Here is a 21049-nt window from a genome sequence, read left to right on the forward strand (position 1 = left end):
TGTAAAGCCTGTAATATGTACGTCTTACCGTGTCTGTGTCAGAGACCGTATATACGGTCTACGGTCTGTATGCAAACTACCAGTTATCAGTGAGCAGCGCGGAGCACTAGTGACAGTTATTAAAAGGTACTGAATGTAGTATTTACTTCAAGTTGAGCTGTGTATTAATACACTGGTCAATATTACAAAGCATCACCTTTTATAATATTTTTGTGGGCACAACACTTTTTGATTCTGTTAATTTAATTTCTCGTGATTACGATATGATTCCCTGATTGGTTGTATGTATATTTGTGTGTGTGTGTGTGTGTGTGTGTGTGTGTGTATAGAGAGAGAGAGATTTCAATATGACCATCAAAAGATAATTTTTACTGTCTATGTCAGTTGAAAACAATGCTCAGTTACACTCGGCCACGTTCGGCTGCCGTTAATCACTTCTACGCCCGCTCTATGTGCCAGTAGATCCGGGTATTTTACACTTTTCTAAACCCGGAAAAAGAGTTTTCTCTGCTTCATGCGCCATTGAGCAGCTCTCATAGAAATAAATGAGGCCCGCCCCCACGGCTGTATCCAGACTTCCTTATAATACATCCAGGGGAGAGACGTGTCATGAAAAGAGCAGCTGCTGATCTGATGGAGCATGTGCACTGTTGAGTTTCATGAGCTACACAAGAGTCTCCTGTAAACACGTGACTGACTGAACTTACCAGATAAAGTACGACTGCTCCAAGTTACCAGCGCGTCGTTATTGAAGGACTCACAACACAAATACTACAAGAGGAGAGGGCTTCTGCTTAGAGATGGTGAATTTACAGTCTGCAGCAACTTAAAGCGACAGTCTCTGGCTTTTGTTCTTTTGCTCGTGTTGTGGACTGTCTGTAAAAACTGCTGAATGTCCTGCGGAGCTCGTTTAAACTTTAAAACTTTGTATGGCAAACAAAACGAATCTTCAAGTATTCATATTGAACAGCCTACTTAAATTTAACATACATAACTCTGAGTCAGGTAAAGCCCTAAAATTTACGACAAACATCTTAAATTGGTAGCGTGCTGTCACCGGACATGTGCATTCAGTGTTAAAAAATGTCCTTCAGTCGTTTCTAAAATCTCCCAGGTTTAGACAGAGTAGCTTAAGGTGACTGTGCAGCTGACACTGAGATGACGGAGCAAATTTTTAAAGCAGTTTGACCAAAGACAGTGCAGGTTTAGGGATTGACATACATAAGTTGACCACGTGGCCAAATGTTGCAACTGCTGACAGATGCAGAGGTCAGCAGAGAACATAAATAAGGAGGCAATTTATGTGTTATGGTCTGTTTAAGAAAAATGAACCAGTGGTCCAGTTTATGTATAAAGAAGCAAACCATCTTTCTCATGTAAACCACAGTGACGTGAGTGAAAACCAGAATTAGGAACATTTGCAACGCAGCGTCGTACACTAAATCTAACATTTTCAAGCAAAAATGAATTTGCATGCATGTATAAAATGTGCTGACAAAAGCTATGATTAAAGCCTTTGGGAACCCAAAAACACAAAAGGGTCTTGCATGCATTATAAAAAGCTTTTTTTAAAAAAAAAAGACTATCAGGCATTAGCCTCAGTCCAACTTTGAAATACTGTCATTTTATGTTTTTAAGTTTCCTGAAGCTGGTTTGATTTGGGTGCTGTTATCCCTGATTGATATCACACCCCGATCCAAGATAGTGTCAATCAAAACCTGATCTGCCACGCCCACAAAAAGAGAAACAACATTTGTTTTTAAAACTGAATCCCAGCTTTACCTTGAGCTTTTTCATACATTCATGATTGTAATGAAATGATTTGAAAAACACAATTGAAACACCCTCCATGTTTACAACCAACGTTAATCATGAACGGAAACCAAAAAAGATGTTTTCTTGAGTGTAAACTGGTGACATGGAGAGATGATGTGTGTGTGATGAGTGGCGATTACTTACCTTTGTGCAGCTGGGATTTTTCTAAAGCTATTGAAAGAAATGTATGATCTCTTATACAGTAGCCAATATTGAGGGGAAAAACATGAAACCATATCAATCTAACCATAAGGTTAGGGGAAATTTGATTTTATTTTTCAAATATTTATTGCAACATAAAACATGACTCTTTGGTGATGTTAGAGCAAGAGGCATCATGTTTCTTTTCAAAGTAATCCATTTTTTTTGAGCCTTTGCAATGCAATGTAAGACAATGACATTCATAAAAAATCCCACTTATCCCGTCTGAGCATTTGTATCTTTTGCAATAATTATTTAAGATATTTTAATGTCAATTATGGCTTTATTTTTAGATGAAGTGATTCAATGCCTTTTTATTAAGCCTTTGAAACACTGATCAGCATCAGTTTTTTGGGTGTTGTTTTCAGAAGCTTTCACAAGTATTCAAACCCCTGAAATACTGTTTTGAACTGATTTCTTTCAAAGACATTACAAAAAAGCTAATCACGTGCAAATTGCAAAAGGTAAGTATAGGGTCACGAAAAAAATGACCTAAAAAATTGCTTAAAAAAAGAAAGATGTATTCATAAGTTTTCCAGATAACTATAGAAATTAATACTATATATATACATATTTATACTTATCAGAAATGAAGAATTATTATTTAGATTTTACTGTGGCAATTTTTTTCCCCAAGTCATTTCCTGTTTTCGATCTTTTACTTTGTTTTGTTTGGCTAACAGATACTTTTCATGCAACTTTTTTTTTTACTAATTTTATTCTCATTTTGGAGCCTTTTTTTGAAGTTGCTCACTGCCTACAATCAAGTCAGTATGCTCGGGTTTCAAAGGGTTAAGGAGATCCGGAAACCCTGGTTACAACCACCCCCGGTCTCCCCTAGTTATCAACAACATTTTCAGTAGCAATGAAAACAAAGACAAATGATTACAAATGAATTAGGAAAACTTAAAATGACTTTCCTGCTGTCGAAATCCTCTTTCGGGGTCTGTTTTCCGGTGCTGGTCCGGATTCAGTCGGTCTGAGGGGGAACTCTCGGTCCGGCCGGTGAGGCGCCTCCAGGTGCTGCAGGAGACCGACGACAACACGCTGCAGAGCGGCCATGAGCACCGCTGCGTCCCCGCTACTACTAACGTTACCTCGGCTCTGACCCGCACTGAAAACTCGGTCCACAACATGCTCACCTTTTTACCTCCGCCACCGGCGGCCATAAGCGGCACCGACCCTCCGGTAATGTGTGAAAAATACAGATTTAACTTGGTCGGTTTGCGTTTATTTTACGCAGCTCATTTGAGTTCAAACGCCGCCGGTCTCTGCTGCTCCTCTAAGCCCCGCCCACAAGTGCAGTCACGTGCTTCAATCAACTCAGGTGCAACCAATCACCTCTCCTTGCCTCACCTGCACTTAACCCAGTTCAGAATATATATATATAGATATATAGATATATATATAGATACACACACACATATATATACATATATACATACATATACAGTCCATATCGATATATATATATCATGATATATGTCATATCTAAATGAGATGTGAAGATAAACAACCAGTGATGCATAATAATGATTAATTCAAATAATACAGATAAACCTTTAATTTCCAGCTTCTCGTGGCAGATAAAATACCAATAACCGCCAATTTGTTTTGGTTTGTTTTTCATTACCTGAGGGTATGAAAGGCTGAGATGTGGTGAGAACAGATGAATTTAATTTGTGCATTTTCATTAAAAAAAAAAAACATTTCAGACAAAAAGCTTGAAAATTGCATTTCTTTAAAAAAAAAAAAAAAAAGTTATTTTCAAAAGCAAAATCAATTTCATTTTTATGTTTTGGGTTTTTTCCCCCTCCTTTTTTCTTCATCTATGGAGTACTGAAACTTGCATAATCAAAAATGTATGAATGAACAAATAAATGTGTCAAATAAATTAATGAATATTCCAAAATGCCAATATCTAATATATTTCCTTTTTAATTTTCCATTCCATTTACCAATTTATTTATTTTATTTCTCAATTTATTCATATTTATATTTATTTGCTTATTTATTTCTAGATTATGTTTTATTATTTTTCATATAATAATGAAAAATAAATATAAAAATAATAAATTGGTAAATAAAATGGAAAATGGAAAGGGAAATAAATTAAATATCAACATTTTGGGCATATTCATTTATTTATTGATACATTTATTTATTTATTTATTTTGGATTTTGTCAGTATCACTCCTCCATATATGTCGGCTTGAACTGTACAAAAATAATGCCGAAACAATATTGTGTTTGAGTTCTAGTGGAACTATAGAGAGGAACATTTCCCAAACTGTCAGGAAGCAGCAGCTACAGAACAGTCCCTAAGTCACGGCTCTGCTGTGATCTCTGCAGATTTACATGTTGTTCTGCTTGTTGTTGGAAGGAATCAAACATCAGATATCAGTTTATTCTTTCAGCAGAACCGAGCTGGAAACTCACTACACCTGAACTCAAACCGCGTCCAGGCTGTCCTCTCATCGTGTCCTCTCATCATGTCCTCTCATCATGTCCCTGTCACATACACCGAGCAGAGGGAGGGAGGGGGGAGACGGTGGCCGCTTACACCGGTGTTCAGCGGTTACTGTAAGCAGCGAGCACACTAATAAATGACGGTATCAGAACCGGATCGAGACATTTTGGTGGCCTAGAAGAAATTGGAATCACCTGAGGGACAATGACAGCGGAGCAGACATTCAGAGACACTGGCAGAGACACTGGCGGAGAATGAGGGCTTAACCGACACAGGCGGACACACCACTGGAGACACCAGCGGAGACTGAGGGCAGGCGGACATTCGGCGGAGACATCGGCAGAGACATTGGTGGGAATACAGCAGAGAATGAGAGCAAGCAGACAATTGGAGACACTGGCAGAGAATGAGAGCAGAGCGGACATTCAGAGACATCGGCAGAGACATCGGCAGAGACATCGGCGGAGACACCGTCAGACAGTCATTTTATCGTCCAGCCCTGATGTCCTTTATACACATACTTTATTTAACCGAGTAAAAGTCTCCTTGAAATTGTTACAATAAACACAAGCAGAAAAAGTCCACTTAAAATGCATTACAAAAGTGAGCAACAACTACAACAATAAAAATAATAATAAGAGTAAGACAACGACTAACTTAAAATTTGCCATAAAAAAGTTACAAAAAATACAAAGAAAAAAAGAAAAGACTTTAAAATTGTTAAAAAATAATAATAATTCTGTAAAAAAATAAATAAATATTTGAAAATATGTAAATATGCTTATAAATATAGTTTTGGGGACATTTTCACTGGCTTTTTTCCAAATCTAGTACTTTCTTACCATTTACAAGAAATCTGCCTTTTTTTTGTCCATGTTTCAAAAGAAAGCAAACCAATTATCTCAGATTTTGAAGGTTTAAATACTTGTGAGGGCATCTGAATGAAGCACATGGAAAGAGATGTTGATCTAGGTTTTCAAGCAAACAAATAAATATCTGTCCTGAGGAGTTCACAGTATCTGTAGCTTCATTGTGTCTGACTCTTGAATTAAGGTGCACAAAAAAACATAGGAATAACGGAATAAACATTCATGTTGTGTTCATTTGGTGACTGTGCTGTAGAGAGCAAATAAATCCTCCCCATTTTCTTGACGTCTTGCTCTGTGAAGAGAAAACTCAAGTTTAATCCAATGTTTATTTTTTAATGTTTTTATCCTGCAGCAGTAAAAACTTTGCTCACCCTGAGGCACTGCTGTCAGGCTTGATAGAAGTGTATTCAACCTCATCGTCCTCGTCCTCAGTGTGTCTCTGTGTCTGCGCTGGCCTGATGTTGGAGTAGAGAGCGTCCTCCTGTCTCTGAGCGAAGCTGATGCTGGCGTATTGAAGTTCATCCTGCTGTTCTGCTGGTTGTCTCTGTGCTGCAGCTGATGTGGTGTCGGACACTGGACCCATGTTCAGCTGACAGGACAAATTCTTATTATTGCCATGTTGCACAAAATAACCTTATAGTAAAATTCCAGTTGGATTTTGAGGTGGGATTTAGGGAGGTTATTTTTCAATTCTTCAAAACTACTGAGAGAAGCCTACTGAGAGTTACTGGGCACGACACACGATGGCCTTTGTCATGAAATGAATCCTACTTTTCTGATCCAAAACACTGTGCTCTTAATGCCTGAGGTGTTTTTTCTTTTGCAATCACTCCTGCTGACCAGCAGAGGTCTCTAAAGCTCAAAGACTGCTAAGTTAACCCTTTGAAACGAATCAACTGCATGTTTTCTGAGCTGCATTTAAACTCCCTTTTAGATGTATTTAAACTATATATTATTATTATTATTATTATTATTATTATCATATTATATATATAGTATTTAAAATCTTAGAACACTGGTTTAAGTAATGGCAAAAAAGAAAAAAATATTATTATTATTATTATTATTATTATTATTATTATTATTATTATTGATATTTTTGATTATATTATTGAATTATTCACAAACTGCAAGAAATTAGTAGATTTTGATTTTCTTTAAAGACAGGGAATGAAATTCCAGAAGGCTACAATGATTATTATCACAATTATATATTCAAAATTATGTCACAGAATTCTTCTTCTTATTATTCTTATTATTTTTCTTGGTTTGGTTTTCTTGGTTTTTGTACTTTTCTTTCTCCTTTTTTTTCACTTATTTTCCTGCAACGTTATTTAAATTTCATGCAACTTTTTTTAAATTTCATGCAAATTTTTGGGTTACCACCAACTTGTTCTCATGTTTTTGAAAAAGAACAGGGTAATTTACTCAGGTTTCAAAGGGTTAAGGCAATCAAATCACTATTGTGAATTAAATTGAGTGCTTTATGTTCATTACCTTAACTGGCTGATCCCATGTCACCATGACAAATATTTACATAACACTACACTCCATACTTTGTTTTGCTGAGCCTGAAAATCTAGCTGTGTCTTTAAATCCAGAAAATATTTTATGTGATACTAAAGTACTAGAATAAACTTTGAACTTCTCACTGGATATTATCAACAATTATTATTATAAAATGAAGTGGCAGGGTAAGGTGGAAGTTACTGTTAGGAACTACAATTCAGTTTAGTGAAGCCAATAAAGTCACATGTAAGAAAGTGAGATGATTCAAAGTCACTCCTCTTAGCCTGCAATCGCCAGCAGGTGTTGGCATTGTATGTTTCTGCAAACCACAGGTGTGTTACGTCTGCAGGTTACTACGTAGCAGATACGCTGAAATCATGCAAATTGTGGTTAATGTGGGTTTAGGTTTAGGCAGGAAAACCAACAAGGTTAGTTAGGTAGTAAGACCACAATACCTGCTGGAAAAGCAGTAATGTCTCAGTAAAAAAGAACAATTACTTTTCATGGCACTATCCCGGCAGGAAAAACAACGATATCTCTGTATAAAACAACCACTTCTTGTGCCATTATCTTGCAGGAAAAGCATCAGTTTCTTGGTAAAAACATGCACTTGTGTGTTACTGTGCCACATAAAACAGCAGTGTTTCAGTAATTTAACAACCACTTTTCAAGCCAGTAAAGCCGGATATATTCTTTTTATGATGATATGATGCATATAAAACCCACAATGCCAACATTTTCTTCTGGTGACTGGATTAACATCTGTGCATCCAAATTAATTAAAACGTATTTTCTCACTAATAGTACTCAACCATGGAGTTGAGATTTCCATCATCATGCAGACACAACAGGGTTCAATGTACAGTAAATCTGAATGTGATGTTTAAAGAGAAAAAAAACCCTCAACAGCCACGTGTCCATAATCAGTGTCCAAATTATGCAGAGACAATATAGATAAAACTACTTAAAAAAAACTAATGACAATTGTTTATTGGATGACTGGCTGTGACTGTAACTTTTGGGATTTTGTGAAAAATCAATAAACAAAGTTTGGGGGAAAAAAGGAAGATCACATCTGAAAAAGGGAAGAAATTAAATTAAATATAAAAAGATGAGCATGTTTTCTTTTGCAATGCGTTTTTTTCTCACCTGCGCTCTGTTGACGCCGGATCTCTCTCCACCATCAGACTGTTGTCTGCGAGATTTACTCCTTCTGGATGGGATGATGAGAAATTTAATGAATTAACTATGTTATTTAGGGAAGTGATTATAAAAAATTAGATTAATTTGAGAACATATAATACCACAGAATTGCTCACTTCATCAAAAAGAAGACAACAAGGAGTCCTATTAGAGCCACGAGAAGAAAAGTGAGAATTCCTACAGCTGCTGATTTCCATGCACCTGCATCATCAAATGGAAATAATTAGAATAGATAAGGAAAATAGGGCCTCTGAGTAAATACAGATTAATAAACTGCACCTAAATCTCCAGGAGATGTTTGGTTATATCATGGATGTGTTACTTACAGGCCCATGGGACCAAAGTGCCAAGGGGCCCCGTGCCATTCACTTGCAAACGGTCAATAAAAGTAAGAAGTACCAACTCCGGAAAAGACTCAAAATGACCACAAAGACATGCAAAGTAACTGCAGAGACGCACAACATAACTAAAAGCAGACACAAAACAACCACATGGAGACAAAAAATGATTACAAAGGGACACAAAAAGACCAAAAAGAGACACCATATTACCTCACAGAGACACAAAATTACCTCAGAGACACAAAACAACTACAAGGAGACTCTGAATGACCACAAAGAGATGCAAATGAACTTAAAAAACAAAACCAAATAACTGCAAAATTAGGCAACATTATCACAAAGAGACACAAGGACAAAGAGACAAAAAACAACTACCAGGTTACACAATATGACTTAAAAGTGGGACAAAATGACCAAAGTCATGAAAATACCTTTAAAAGGGCTCAAACAACAACAAAATGTCACAAAACAACCAGATGGAGACACAAAATGATTAAAAAGACGCAAATCATTTCTAGGAGACATTAAACAACTACAAGGAGACTCAAAATGACCACAAAGAGATGCAAAGGAACTGCTAAGACACGTCGATTAATAGAAAAAAGGACAAAATAACCACAGACACACAAAGCCACACATAATGGCGAAAGAAAAATACCTCAAAGACACACCAAATTACCTCAACGAGATTAATAAACATAACAAAATTAAGAGACCCAAATGATTACCAAACAACACAAGCAAACAAAAGGAGACCCAAAAAGACAATAAAGAGATGAGAAGGAAGTTCAAAAAGACACACAAAATGACTACAAAGACATTAAAAAAACTCTACACAAAATTACCTCAGAGACTTAAAATAACTGCAAGGAAACCCAAAACGGCTGCAAAGAGACACAAAAAAAAAAAACCTATAACGACTCCAAAGAGATGCAAAAGGCATAAAGAATACCTCAAACGACACCCCGAAACAAGATACAACAATGACAGAGACACACAAAAGTGATGGGCCCATTGTGTCTTAATATCGGTGCATGAATTGCATTGAGACATTTTTCACCTTTTCTTTCTCTTTACAGGAGACAGTTAAGTCCAGGTTGTGTGAAAGATTTATGATACCACCTGTATCAGTGGTGAGATCCGAATAAAATCTTTAAAAGAGGTGCACGTAGGTGACTGCACATAACTCACCTGCCACAGTAATCAGATGTAAGGTGGAGTTACGTCGTCCTCTGTTGTTCTCGGCTTCACAGTAATAATTCCCGCTGTCTTCAGCTCTGAATTCGGTGATGGTGAAGATCTGTCCGGATGCTTTTGGTGAGTCTTCATCCTCCTTGTACCAGGTGTAGTTAGCTGCTGGGTTAGCATCACTGCTGCAGGTCAGAGTCACTGAGCTGCCCTCCTCTATCTCAGACGGACTCACTGACACAGAGGGATGCTTTGGAGCATCTGGAGGAGAAAACGTAAGAATTAATCAACATTCACATGTGACAGGAAGTTAAAAGTATAGTTCAACCAAAAATTTAAAAAAACAAGTCAGTCATTATCTACTCACCCTCATGCTGATGTAAAGTCAGGTGAAGTTTTATAATCCACAAAACTGTTGAACTCATCTCCCAAACTATGGAAGCAAATGGTGACCAGGACTTTAAACGTAAAAAACAAAAAAACGTAACAAAATCACAAAAAGTCTTCATATTGCTCAGACAGTCCGAATGTCCTGAAGCCCCAGTGTGTCACGTTGTTCTGAAAAACGTCACTGGCGTCATGGTTTTAGCTTCTCTGTAGCCTGTAGCTCCTATTGTGGGAGCAGCGTTCAAGTATGTGTGCTTTTGTGCAAGACTAACAAGAGCTCGCTGTATCTGTGCATCAGAATTTAAATGCTACCTGAACGCCTCCCCCAAACACAGACAGAGAGAGAGACTTATGGAGTGAGCAGCAAGCAGCAAGTCCTTTTGTTGTATTTAAAACTGCTGTGAGTAGAGGAGGCTTCTGGTAGCATGTAGACACTGATGTACAGATACAGCAACTCTCGTTAGCATGCAAACACCATTGTGGCTCCCACACAAGGAGCTACAGGCTACAGCAAGGCTTGAAACATTTGGCCTGTGACGTTTTTCAAAACAAGCTGGCACACTGGGGCTTCAGGACACTTTGTTTGTTTAAGACGAGCAGTATGGAGACATTTTGTGGTTTTCCGATATGTTTCAATGTTTGAAACCTGGTCACCATTTTCTTCAATTGTTTGGGAGATGAGTGCAACACCTTTTCCCCGTGAAATGCCGGCAGAGTTTTGTTAACTATAAAACTTCACCTGACTTCCCATTGACATGAGGGTGTTACTGAATTTTCATTTTTGGGTGAACTATCCTTTTAAGTTGAGACCACTGCTACATTATGAAGGAGGTAAAGGACTGTTGAAGTGTTGCTTCTTTAGAACATGATAATGTTTTTGCAAGCTTAAAGTCATCCAGTTTTTGACTTGCATGCCTCTACTTACAAATACACTGTCTAAATGATTTGCTTATGTTTTCTACTTACACTTGACATCTAAGTATTGAGACGAAGAGTTGATCTGTCCATACTGATTCTCAGACTTGCAGAAGTAGTTCCCTCTGTCCTCAGAGCTGATGGAGGTTAAACGATAAATGCCTTCTGGTCCATGAACCAGTGTTTGGTTCTCCTTGTACCAGGTGTAGTTAGCTGCTGGGTTAGCATCACTGCTGCAGGTCAGAGTCACTGAGCTGCCCTCCTCTATCTCAGCAGAGGGACTCACTGACACAGAGGGACGCTTTGGAGCATCTGGAAAAGATTTGACATAGATTTTTATGAGTTTTAGTGCGTTGCAGCATCTGAAACTTTGGAGGAGGTCTTTTGATGAATGTGATATTTTGAATTTCCTCAACAGTGCAGTTAATATAAATGCCAATAGTGATTATAACAGGCTCTTACAACACTGACTGCAGTCACTGATCAGGAAAAAAAGCAAGACATCTGCAAAAAACAGTCCTTTGTTAAATAGATGCTTTTACCTTGTAAGTGCATTACAAATGAAATCTATTATTATAATGGTTATTATATTTGGGCTATTTTAAATTAGCAAGGGTTTTTTTTTTTTTTTACTTACATTTCACATTAACAAATACATATGTAGACGTCCTTCTCCCCAGCTCGTTCTCAGCAACACAGTAATACTGTCCATAATCAGAGGACTGGATGGAGCTGAAGACAAACTGTGGTCCTTCACTGAGCAGTGTTTGGTTCTTCCTGTACCAGCTGTAGTTAGCTGCTGGGTTAGCATCACTGCTGCAGCTCAGATTGACTGAACTGCCCTCCTCTATCTCAGCAGAGTGATTCACCGACACAGAGGGACGCTTTGGAGCATCTGGAAGAGAAAATATACGTACATGTGTTAATCAACAATTTTCATATATGGACACATTTTTAACATCAATTTTTGCTTGACGGCCTCACAAATTCCTTCACTTCTTTAAGCATTACTGCCACTGTGTGTCGATCTCAGGAATAACCCTGAAACAGGGCGTAAATCGAGAAGCCAGCACACCTGTGTCTTTGGGTTGAATTTTGTGTCTGATTTTTCTCGCAAAACTTTTTTGTCATTTGGTGGCAACAGAAACAAGTTGTAAAAACACAATAGGTGGGTTTCCATTAACCCTTCAGTTGCGCAAACTGAAATAAAATAATGGAAACACGTCAGTTTCAAAGAAACTCAGTTATTGCAAAAATGTTTTTACGCTTGCATGAGGGGAGAAATAAAGCTGCTGATGTTTTGAACATCCATCTCTTCTAGGACTGTTATCACGGGAGGAGAAGTCGCAGAGCATCACTCAGTGGAAACGCCGTCATCATACAATTGTGTTGTATCAACATTTCGAAAATGTCGCTCAAGTTTTGCACAAATCTGTAATGAGAACCGGCCTGCTGATAATTACACCCTGCTAGGATGATTTGGCAAACTGCTGCATCTTTATACATAGCAGGTACAAATACACACTGGCTGTCATTTGTATTTTTGGCAACTTGCTTCCAGGAGAATGTAAAAGTTTAAAGTTGTGAGATTGGGGAGTAAACTCACACACTGAAGGAGAGCGGTGACGCTGGTGAGCACAGGAATAACTGTCTGCAGGATCAACTTTTCCTCCATAAGAAAAAGATGTTTCTCCAAAAATGATTGTGTCATTCTTGTACCAAACGAAGAAAGAACGGCCAACGAGCAGACAGCTGCTGTGACAGATCAGCTTTGGACCAGCAGGAGACCAGATCACCTGCACCTGTAAATCTGGATCTGTGAACAAAGAACCATGATGACATTAACTTGCACCGTGCACAGTCTACCACTTATCAATGCACACTTTAATCTCCTATTGAATCTAACAACATCTAAACTTTTACCTTACCATTCATGTATCAAAATGATCTTTTTCAATGAGAAAGCACATATTCTCTGATAATTACATTAAATTCTGCTGCGGTAACTTTATCATCAGTTTGTGTTTACCTGTGACGGTCAGAGTTGTACCAGGTAAACTACTCTCCCATTCATAGTTTCCTGTTGTGAATTTGCAGTGATACTCTGCTGAATCTCTCTCTCTCAGGTCAGAGATGCTCAGAGTGGAGCGTCGTTGTTCCTCATTTTCAAAGACCTTAACTCGACCTGCATACTGGGGTCTTTACTCAGGTCCTTAGGTCGAGTGTTATACCCGACTGATCAAACCTGAACCAGAACTTAGTTTTGATAGATTCATAACTGTTGTAATTGCAGGAAATGTTCACTGTTGAGCCTTTGAAAGCACAGATGTTTCTGTCATCGTACGTCACTCTGTTGCAGGACTGACCATGGACACCTAAACAAAGAAATACGTTTGATTATTATCATGAAGATTAAAGTCTTTACTGCAGTAACTCACAGCTTGTTTTGTTTCTATGGATAAAGTCACTCATGTTAAAGAAGCGTGACATCATGTTACAGAACATCAGCTGAAAAGTTCAACACAGCAGCAGCATGTTAGTGGAGGACAGCAGAGTAAACTTACACACTGAACGAGAGGGGACATCCTTGTGTCCTGTAACAGCACAGGAATAGCTGTCTGCAGCATAAAAGTAATGATAAAAGGGTTTCTCTACTTTGTCCATTTTCTGTCCATTCTTGTACCAGATGTAGGAGGGACGATCAGTTAGAGGACAACGGCTGTGACAGTTCAGCTCTGCATATATACAGGCTCCAATATTACATGATTGTATTCTGCTCATCTGCACCTGGAAACCTGAATATGTAAATAAACAAAATAATATTTTAGACTGAGCTGTCATCTCACACACATTTCACAAATGTACAGTTATGTTTTCTAAATGTTGAGCTCCTGGAGTTAAAGAGGACCTAATATACTCATTTAAACAAGTATTTCTGTTTTTTTTTTTTTTGGGGTTCTACTAGACCTTGTTCACATGCTTTAATGGTGAAAAAAAACTTTTTTTTTCCTCATTTAGTATGTGCTGGAACGGTCATAAAGATATAATAGAATAAGGTTTTTCCTTAGGCCCATGCTGAAGTTAGCGTTGCCCTGGTTCACTCCTCAAAGAGCCTGAAATGATTTTTCCATTGGTTTTGGAGCAGTGAAGAAAATAAGTCCTGTGGAAAGCAAATATTTATGATACACATTTTGTTCAGTAATAAATGAACACCACTTTTAGGACTATTGAAGCCTAAATGGCAAATAAATTAATGAATGGATAAAGGAATAAATGAATATTTACATGTGTGCGTGTATCCTTTCAGTCATGATCAAAAATCATTTGAATGCATTCATGTATAGTCGGAGTATTCTTAGATCTATAAGCCCTCGTATTAAAAACCAGTGGTGGGAAAAGGCTTATTTTTGTGGACAAAGGTGAACGAAATTCACGCTATTAGGTATTAAAAAACTGCAGAAAGAGAAATGGATCAGAACCTGGTTGCCAGTGTAGTTGGACAAAAGTCACGTCCCAAAGCACCCTCGATTAAATGGGCGATGCAAGGACACATCTTTGGGCGGCTGGCTAGATGACTTTCACAAGGACACACACAAGAGTATGTTACCGATTATTGGGCTGCCAGTAAAATCCTGCCTGAACGTCTGGATCTTATTTTATCAGAGAAAAAACAGTGAGCACACATCAGCACGTGCCTGCCTGCGATCAGCTGAACGGTGTAACACAAACACACGTAATAAATCACAAACAATGTACAAATCTGCAGCTTTTAATGGAACAATTCCACAAACATGATACTTTTACTACAAACATAATATCCTAGAAAATGCCAACAGAAAACTTAATATGAAATTTCCTGCAAATATCCAGAAAAGACATCTATATGTCACACAGAAAAGACATCTTCATGGCATCCAGAAAAGACATCTGTGCATCGTCCAATAAAGACATCTATACTACGTCCACAAAAGACATCTATGCATCGTCCAATAAAGACATCTATACTACGTCCACAAAAGACATCTATGCATCGTCCAATAAAGACATCTATATTACATCCAGAGAAGACATCTACACTACGTACGTCATATCGATGTCTTTTCTGGACATCGTACACATGTCTTTTCTGGATGTAGTATAGATGTCTTTTCTGGACATTTGCAGGAAATTTCGTATGACGTTTGTAGAAGGCAACTGCTTTTACATTTGTGGGAAATGTATTATGTTTGTGAGATTTCTGCACTAAAAACTGCAGATTTTATTACGTTTGCTGGTGTTACAAACGGCAACAGAGAAATACTGATTTGTAACGTAAAGTGTTTTATTCTTTTTTATTGTTTTGTACAGGTTTTAATCATCTGATCCGTGTGTTTTGGAGAGGAAGAGACCGCTGCGGATATTAAACCTGCCAAACAATAAACACTGAAGGAATTCTAACCAGGAGCTCACAGTTGTCAACAGGGAGCAGTTTTAGCTGGTTGCAATTTATAATCCTCATTACTATAGATACCACTAAATCCTACACACTGCTGTTTTAATATGAACATCTGACACTGTACTATTGTATAATAAAAACAAGGAAAAGCATAATATGTCTCCTTTAACTTGAAGAGTTTAAGACAAAATTGTTACCTGTGACAGTCAGTCGGACTCCAGGTGAACCAGTGTAACTGTTGCTTTGGGTTATGAATCTGAACGTGAACTCAGCTGAGTCGCTCTCTCTCACGTCTCTGATTCTCAGAGTGCAGTCCCTCTTATCGCAGTGATGCTGCACACGACCTGTGTAGTTTGAGTCGAGTCTCAGGTCCACAAGCCGTCTGTCAGTAGTCCAAAATGTTCTCTCAGCTGTAGTATCACCGTCATTTAGTCTGGACGGGTATCTGTAGCTGCAGCGAATTTCCACTGTTGTTCCCTTTAAGGCACAGATCTGAGGAGAAGTGTAAGTCACTCCCCAGTCATCCTGACCCTGTATCACTGAAACACAGAGTACACCAGAGACCACAATCAGACTCAGACCATCAGAGGACGTTAAGCACCCCTGAGCGTTATTTACAGCTTTTAAAGCTTTAGATAATGTTGACTTTAGACTGGGACAGTAGCAGGGGAAGCACAGGCCTAGACTCGGGCTGTATCACGGTATTCTAAGGTATTTAGAAAACCCCAAATCACGTTTTTCAATATTGTCATCAATACAGGCATTCCGCTTTCTATGAAAGGTATTGTATGCAGTGCACAGCACGGACCACCAGACCTCCATCCTCTGTCTCTACTGCTGAAACAGGCAGGGAGCAGAGCTGAAAGACACAGCGACACCTAATGGTGGAGGGAGACGTTACAGGATTGTAAACAGCTGGCGGCCAGCAGATAGAGAGAGATCATTTTTTACATCTAACTCTGTGAATTAAAGGTTTATTTCAATCAAACTGCAGCTGGTGATTGTTGGAACAGTAAAGTTAAAAATATATTACCAACAAGAGTAACCTAGATGGTTTGGGTGAGTTAAATTTATTTTTATTTTTTCTACTGAGTTTGAATGAAGTGTGTTTGAGTTGATGAGTTAACGGGGTAATTAAGTCTCGTCGGTCTTCTGTTACTGAGAGAAAGTTGAATTCAAAAAGTGTGCAGTTGTATTACTCTGTTTGAGAAGGAAAATGAGAGTGTAAATGTTGCTTTTCTTAACGTATTGTGGGTTTCTATAGTGTAATTTTAAGTCTGAAGGTATAGAGGTATGAAATATTACATACCCTCCAAATCAAGAGGTGACCTTTGCTTTATTTTTTGGCTAGAGGAGAGACATACAACTTTAAATGACTGCATTTATTTTAACTATTTAACAACAGAGGGTGTTGGTGCAAGATCCTTTTAAATAAGTCCAAAATACAACCCTAATAGTTACAACATTCATTTAAAGCTAAAACGTTTGTCCTCCACATCATCATGTCATTACGTCATGTTTTGTTATCTTATGTTGGTGCAAATGTAGACAGGAGAGTCTATTATACCTATTATTATGTCTATTATCATGTTAGATGTCTATTATTATGTTAGATTATGCAAACTACTGGAGACAGTAGTTTGCATAATCTAACAGCTCTAACATTTATTCTTCTATTCTTATTCATCACCATACCTTTCTATCCCAACAATAATCGGAGGATCCTTCCCCTAGACGTGCACGCACAAAATGGAGAGGTTAGGGCTAAGTGGTATGGGCCTGTGAATGTATTTATTTATTTGTTTATTTGACATGGACATACAGTAACACTGGTGCCGTAACATTCAGACATGCTCAAGTCCCAGATGCACTGCTTTGAGTGTTTATAGCAAAATGCTAATTTGCAACACCTGTCCATGAGCGGCTTTAAGAAATTACAAATTGAAATACAGAGAAAGAAGAGGGAAACAAATACAAAAGAAATATAGGTAATCACAAATACAATAGAAATACTGATATAAAATTTCTGTGTGCAGAGACTAAACATTCATGATCCTATACCTGTTTTAAGTGTGGAAACAAAGTTGTTTCTCCTCCAGCAATGACTTCTCACCTTTGTTAAAAACAAAGTGTCCAGTTTAATTCTCTTGATACATTCTATTTATTTGCAGACTTGTCCTAATTTTTGCCACTGGATGAACTTGGACGTGAGTGTGACAGAGAGAAAAGAAAAGAGTTCAGCATCATGCAAACTGTATTTCCGTAGTTAATATCTATGTGCAGTAAAGAAGCGCATCGCAGTGTTTGAAGGGGAAGGAAAGAAATGAAAAAACATTGAAACTTCAATGCATTTTGTCAGAGGAGAAGAAGAAAACAGAATACTAATTACTAGAAAAGTCTGTGGAAAAAAAATGATTTGCTTGTTTACTTTGGTTCCTGTTTGTGGCGAGGTCATAAGTGTGAAAGTACAGAGAAATGCAGAATGTGGATGTGAAACTCTTCTTCACCAGTATGATGGTGATATAAAGTTTTATTGGTGTAACTAAAATGCCAAGCTGAGGTCAGTGCCACGCTGTTTGATTTTACACTTTGAAGAATTCATTAAATATTTTATATTTCTTTTTTTCAACATTTGGCGCTCTCTTTCTCCTAATGAGCATGACAGAAGATACAGAGAACAATACTGCATATGGTGCGGAGGCGGTCTGCACACAACACATAGCTCTAAATTAAACAATCACGTCTCGTCTGTCGACAGAGGTTTGTATTTAGTCCAAACAGCTGAACTGACTCTCAGTTTTTCTTCCTTTGAGTGTTTTAAAGTTTCTGTATGTGGGAAAAAACGACTTGAAAAATGACAAGACTTACTCAGTTATGATCGATTTTAAATCTAAAATTGGTGTAATCCTTTGAAACCTTAATTTCTGTCAAAACTTGGGAAGAAGCAACAAACAACTTTAAAAAAATCAACCAAAAAATATGCAAAAAAAGGTATAAAGTATAAGAAAATGACCTGAAAATTAGCACACAAAAAAGAAAAGAAAAACAAAATTTGAAAATTATAGTAATTCTGTAAAACAATATTAAATATTTAATTAAAAATATATCGTTCTTTTTCTCCCAAAGAAAATTTCCCCTGGCTTTTTAAAACTAACATTTTCTGAATCTTTTGTTTTTTGTAATTTGTGAAACGTTTCTGACAAAGTTGCTCATCGCCCTTTTAAAATAATTGTTCTAAATACATTATAATAGAAATGTAGATTACAATGTAATGAAAGAAGAAAGGCGATAAACCCCTCGCTGCTGATGTTAGACCCATCGCTGCTCCGCTCATCTCTCAGAGGGTGGAAACTGTCCAGTATTTAAAGGAGCTCTACAGAAAAGGATGTGGTCTTGCATTAACACTTGTCTTCTGTAGACACGGCTGAACGACACAGCTGATAAAATCTTCCTTCCTCTTTATATCATTAACAAGCCTGAGCCGCTGCATGTTTGTACATCTTGAATGTAAATAAAGAAATAACTGTTGTTTTGTGCATGAACTTCCTCTTATACTGACAGACAAAAATAGAATTGTTTAGTTTAAGTGTCACATCTTCTCTGCTTCATTTCTCTGCCATTTAAGATCCTTCCAGTCCTTCATGTCATGCAGCCGCCATCCTCCATCACCCTGACCTTCCCCGCCTACCTGCTCACCTGTTCCCACTTCCCCATCAGCCCTGTAGTTACCCCTGAACAAGCTGGCTTGATTTATTACAAAAACCACTGGAACAGGGCAATGTGCAACAAAAGAAGAAATGATGATAAATCAATAAGAAATTAGTAAAAAGTACAAGAAAATTACCTGAAAATTTGTAAAGACAAAAAAAAAAACTTAAAAGAAAAATACCTGAAAATTTGGGGGGAAAAAAGTTAAAAGAAAAATACCTGAAAATTAGTAAAACATACAAGAAAATTACCTTAAAATTTGGAGAAAAAAAATAAAAGAAAAATATCTGAAAATTAGTAAAACATACAAGAAAATTACCTTAAAATTTGCTGACATCACGGTAATAGCTGGTGTAAACAGCTGATGCAGAAGGATATTTAAAATGTCACAAGTAAACGCAGAGGGTCACTGACAGAGCAGTACCATGTGACAAGTTGGCATCAGGTGTGTGTGTGTGTGTGTGTGTGTGTGTGTGTGTGTGTGCACTGCCTGTTAAAGGAGCAAATATTGCACTGCTATGCAGCTTGGCCATTCTGTGTAAACGGTACGATCGCTGGATTTTGCTGAGTAAGTCGAAGGTAGTAACAGCGCTGAAATGGTCTCTGTATTCAGGAGCAGGACCGCACCTCAACCGCACCTCAACCGCGCCTCTTCCGGCTTAAATATCCTCCTAACCCGATCTTCCCCTTTCGTTCTCGTTATTCTGCACAAGCGCGTACCGACACGCCACAGAGCTGTCCTCTCTCTGTCAACTGCGATTCGCCCACTCACCCGTTCCGTGTTATGGATCCCGTCTCTCTGTCCCCGTCGGATGACGACCTGTTCGGACACAGCCGGGATGATGGCCCTCACCGTCTCCATCTGGCCGTGCAGGCGTCCTCGGGTCTGACGCCGACAACGTCTCTGTCGCATCCGAGCCGGAGACGCCGACCTCGGCAGTGCAACCGGCCGCCGGCCCCTCGGTTCCCTCTATGGTCCATGTTCCTACCCGGCTCCTCTCTGCTGACCGATGGCCGATGATTCCTCTGCATCTCCTGGTCCGCCACCCTCAGCGGAAAGAAGCGGACGCGGTCGCCCCCGTGCAGTCCTGCGCCGCCGCGGTTCTCACGCTCCATCGCCGCAGAGGATGGTGACGGCTCGGCGGCTCCCGTCGGTCGCGGCGTCACCACGCTCCAGCGAGGTCTCCCGATTACCGTCCGACTGGACGGTAGCCAACCTTCAACGGCCACTGAGGGACCGGGGAATACCGTTTCGCGGAAATGACAACAGAAGTAAGCTTTTTGCCATCCTGACATCTGAGTGCCGTGCATGGATGTATTATCCGTGGCCGCTCTGTCAACATCCGGGTGACGTCATCGCGGCGGCTCGCCGTCGTGCGCCATGACGTCATCACCTCTGTTAAAGGGCCAGTTCTTCTATAACCACCTCTGCGTGACCGGCGGACTGAGCTCAATGGGAAGCGGGGACGTGCTGCCTCGGGCGAGTCGCGAGGCGCCGGGGCTGCGGCAGTCGCTTCACCTCGGTCCCGCCGGCCGCGGCGGTCGGGTTTGCCTGAGGCGTCGGCTGTGTCAGCGGCGCCCTCCCACTCCACCAGCTCACCTCACCTGGGATTCTCGATGCCGCGTTGCCTGCACCCTCCACTGTTCTCCCTCCTCAATTTGAGCAGCCCACTCATGTTGGACCGCCTGGCACCCATGGGTTTATGCGCCACTGAGCAGCTCTCAGGAATTAATGAGGCCCGCCGCTGTATCCAGACTTATAATACATCCAGGGGAGAGACGTGTCATGAAAAGAGCAGCTGCTGATCTGATGGAGCATGTGCACTGTTGAGTTTCATGAGCTACACAAGAGTCTCCTGTAAACACGTGACTGACTGAACTTACCAGATAAAGTACGACTGCTCCAAGTTACCAGCGCGTCGTTATTGAAGGACTCACAACACAAATACTACAAGAGGAGAGGGCTTCTGCTTAGAGATGGTGAATTTACAGTCTGCAGCAACTTAAA

At 39.1% G+C, this 21049-nt stretch overlaps 1 protein-coding gene and 1 pseudogene across 3 annotated transcripts; both read right to left on the bottom strand.

The window, feature by feature from the left end:
• Nucleotides 1-4991: 4991 nt before the first annotated feature.
• Nucleotides 4992-15757, bottom strand: LOC121939174 (B-cell receptor CD22-like; annotated as a pseudogene). The gene is made up of 11 exons (XR_015776086.1): nucleotides 15531-15757; nucleotides 13463-13693; nucleotides 12928-13273; nucleotides 12505-12714; nucleotides 11536-11793; nucleotides 10950-11210; nucleotides 9600-9857; nucleotides 8184-8268; nucleotides 8014-8077; nucleotides 5727-5944; nucleotides 4992-5647 (listed from the first exon to the last, which is right to left on the bottom strand). The product of XR_015776086.1 is annotated as a B-cell receptor CD22-like (transcript).
• On the bottom strand, nucleotides 15746-20593 carry LOC148190056 (uncharacterized). Of its 2 annotated transcripts, none has more exons than XM_088074967.1 (2): nucleotides 19814-20593; nucleotides 15746-15872 (listed from the first exon to the last, which is right to left on the bottom strand). In XM_088074967.1, exon 1 carries the CDS (start codon nucleotides 20350-20352, stop codon nucleotides 19891-19893), a length of 462 nt encoding a protein of 153 aa, XP_087931093.1. In that variant the 5' UTR covers nucleotides 20353-20593; the 3' UTR covers nucleotides 15746-15872; nucleotides 19814-19890. The 2 variants fall into 2 exon arrangements, with proteins under 2 accessions (XP_087931093.1, XP_087931092.1); XM_088074966.1 differs by lacking the exon at nucleotides 15746-15872 and adding an exon at nucleotides 18624-18706.
• Nucleotides 20594-21049: the final 456 nt, after the last annotated feature.

This window comes from Plectropomus leopardus, chromosome 3, assembly GCF_026936395.1.
Source record: "Plectropomus leopardus strain MGB_pleo_1.0 chromosome 3, ASM2693639v1, whole genome shotgun sequence".
Taxonomy (NCBI): Eukaryota; Metazoa; Chordata; class Actinopteri; order Perciformes; family Serranidae; genus Plectropomus; species Plectropomus leopardus.

Bases quoted from the DNA above. Each gene is read 5' to 3' on its own strand.
- LOC148190056 (XM_088074967.1), bottom strand. From the start codon at position 20,352: ATGCACGGCACTCAGATGTCAGGATGGCAAAAAGCTTACTTCTGTTGT.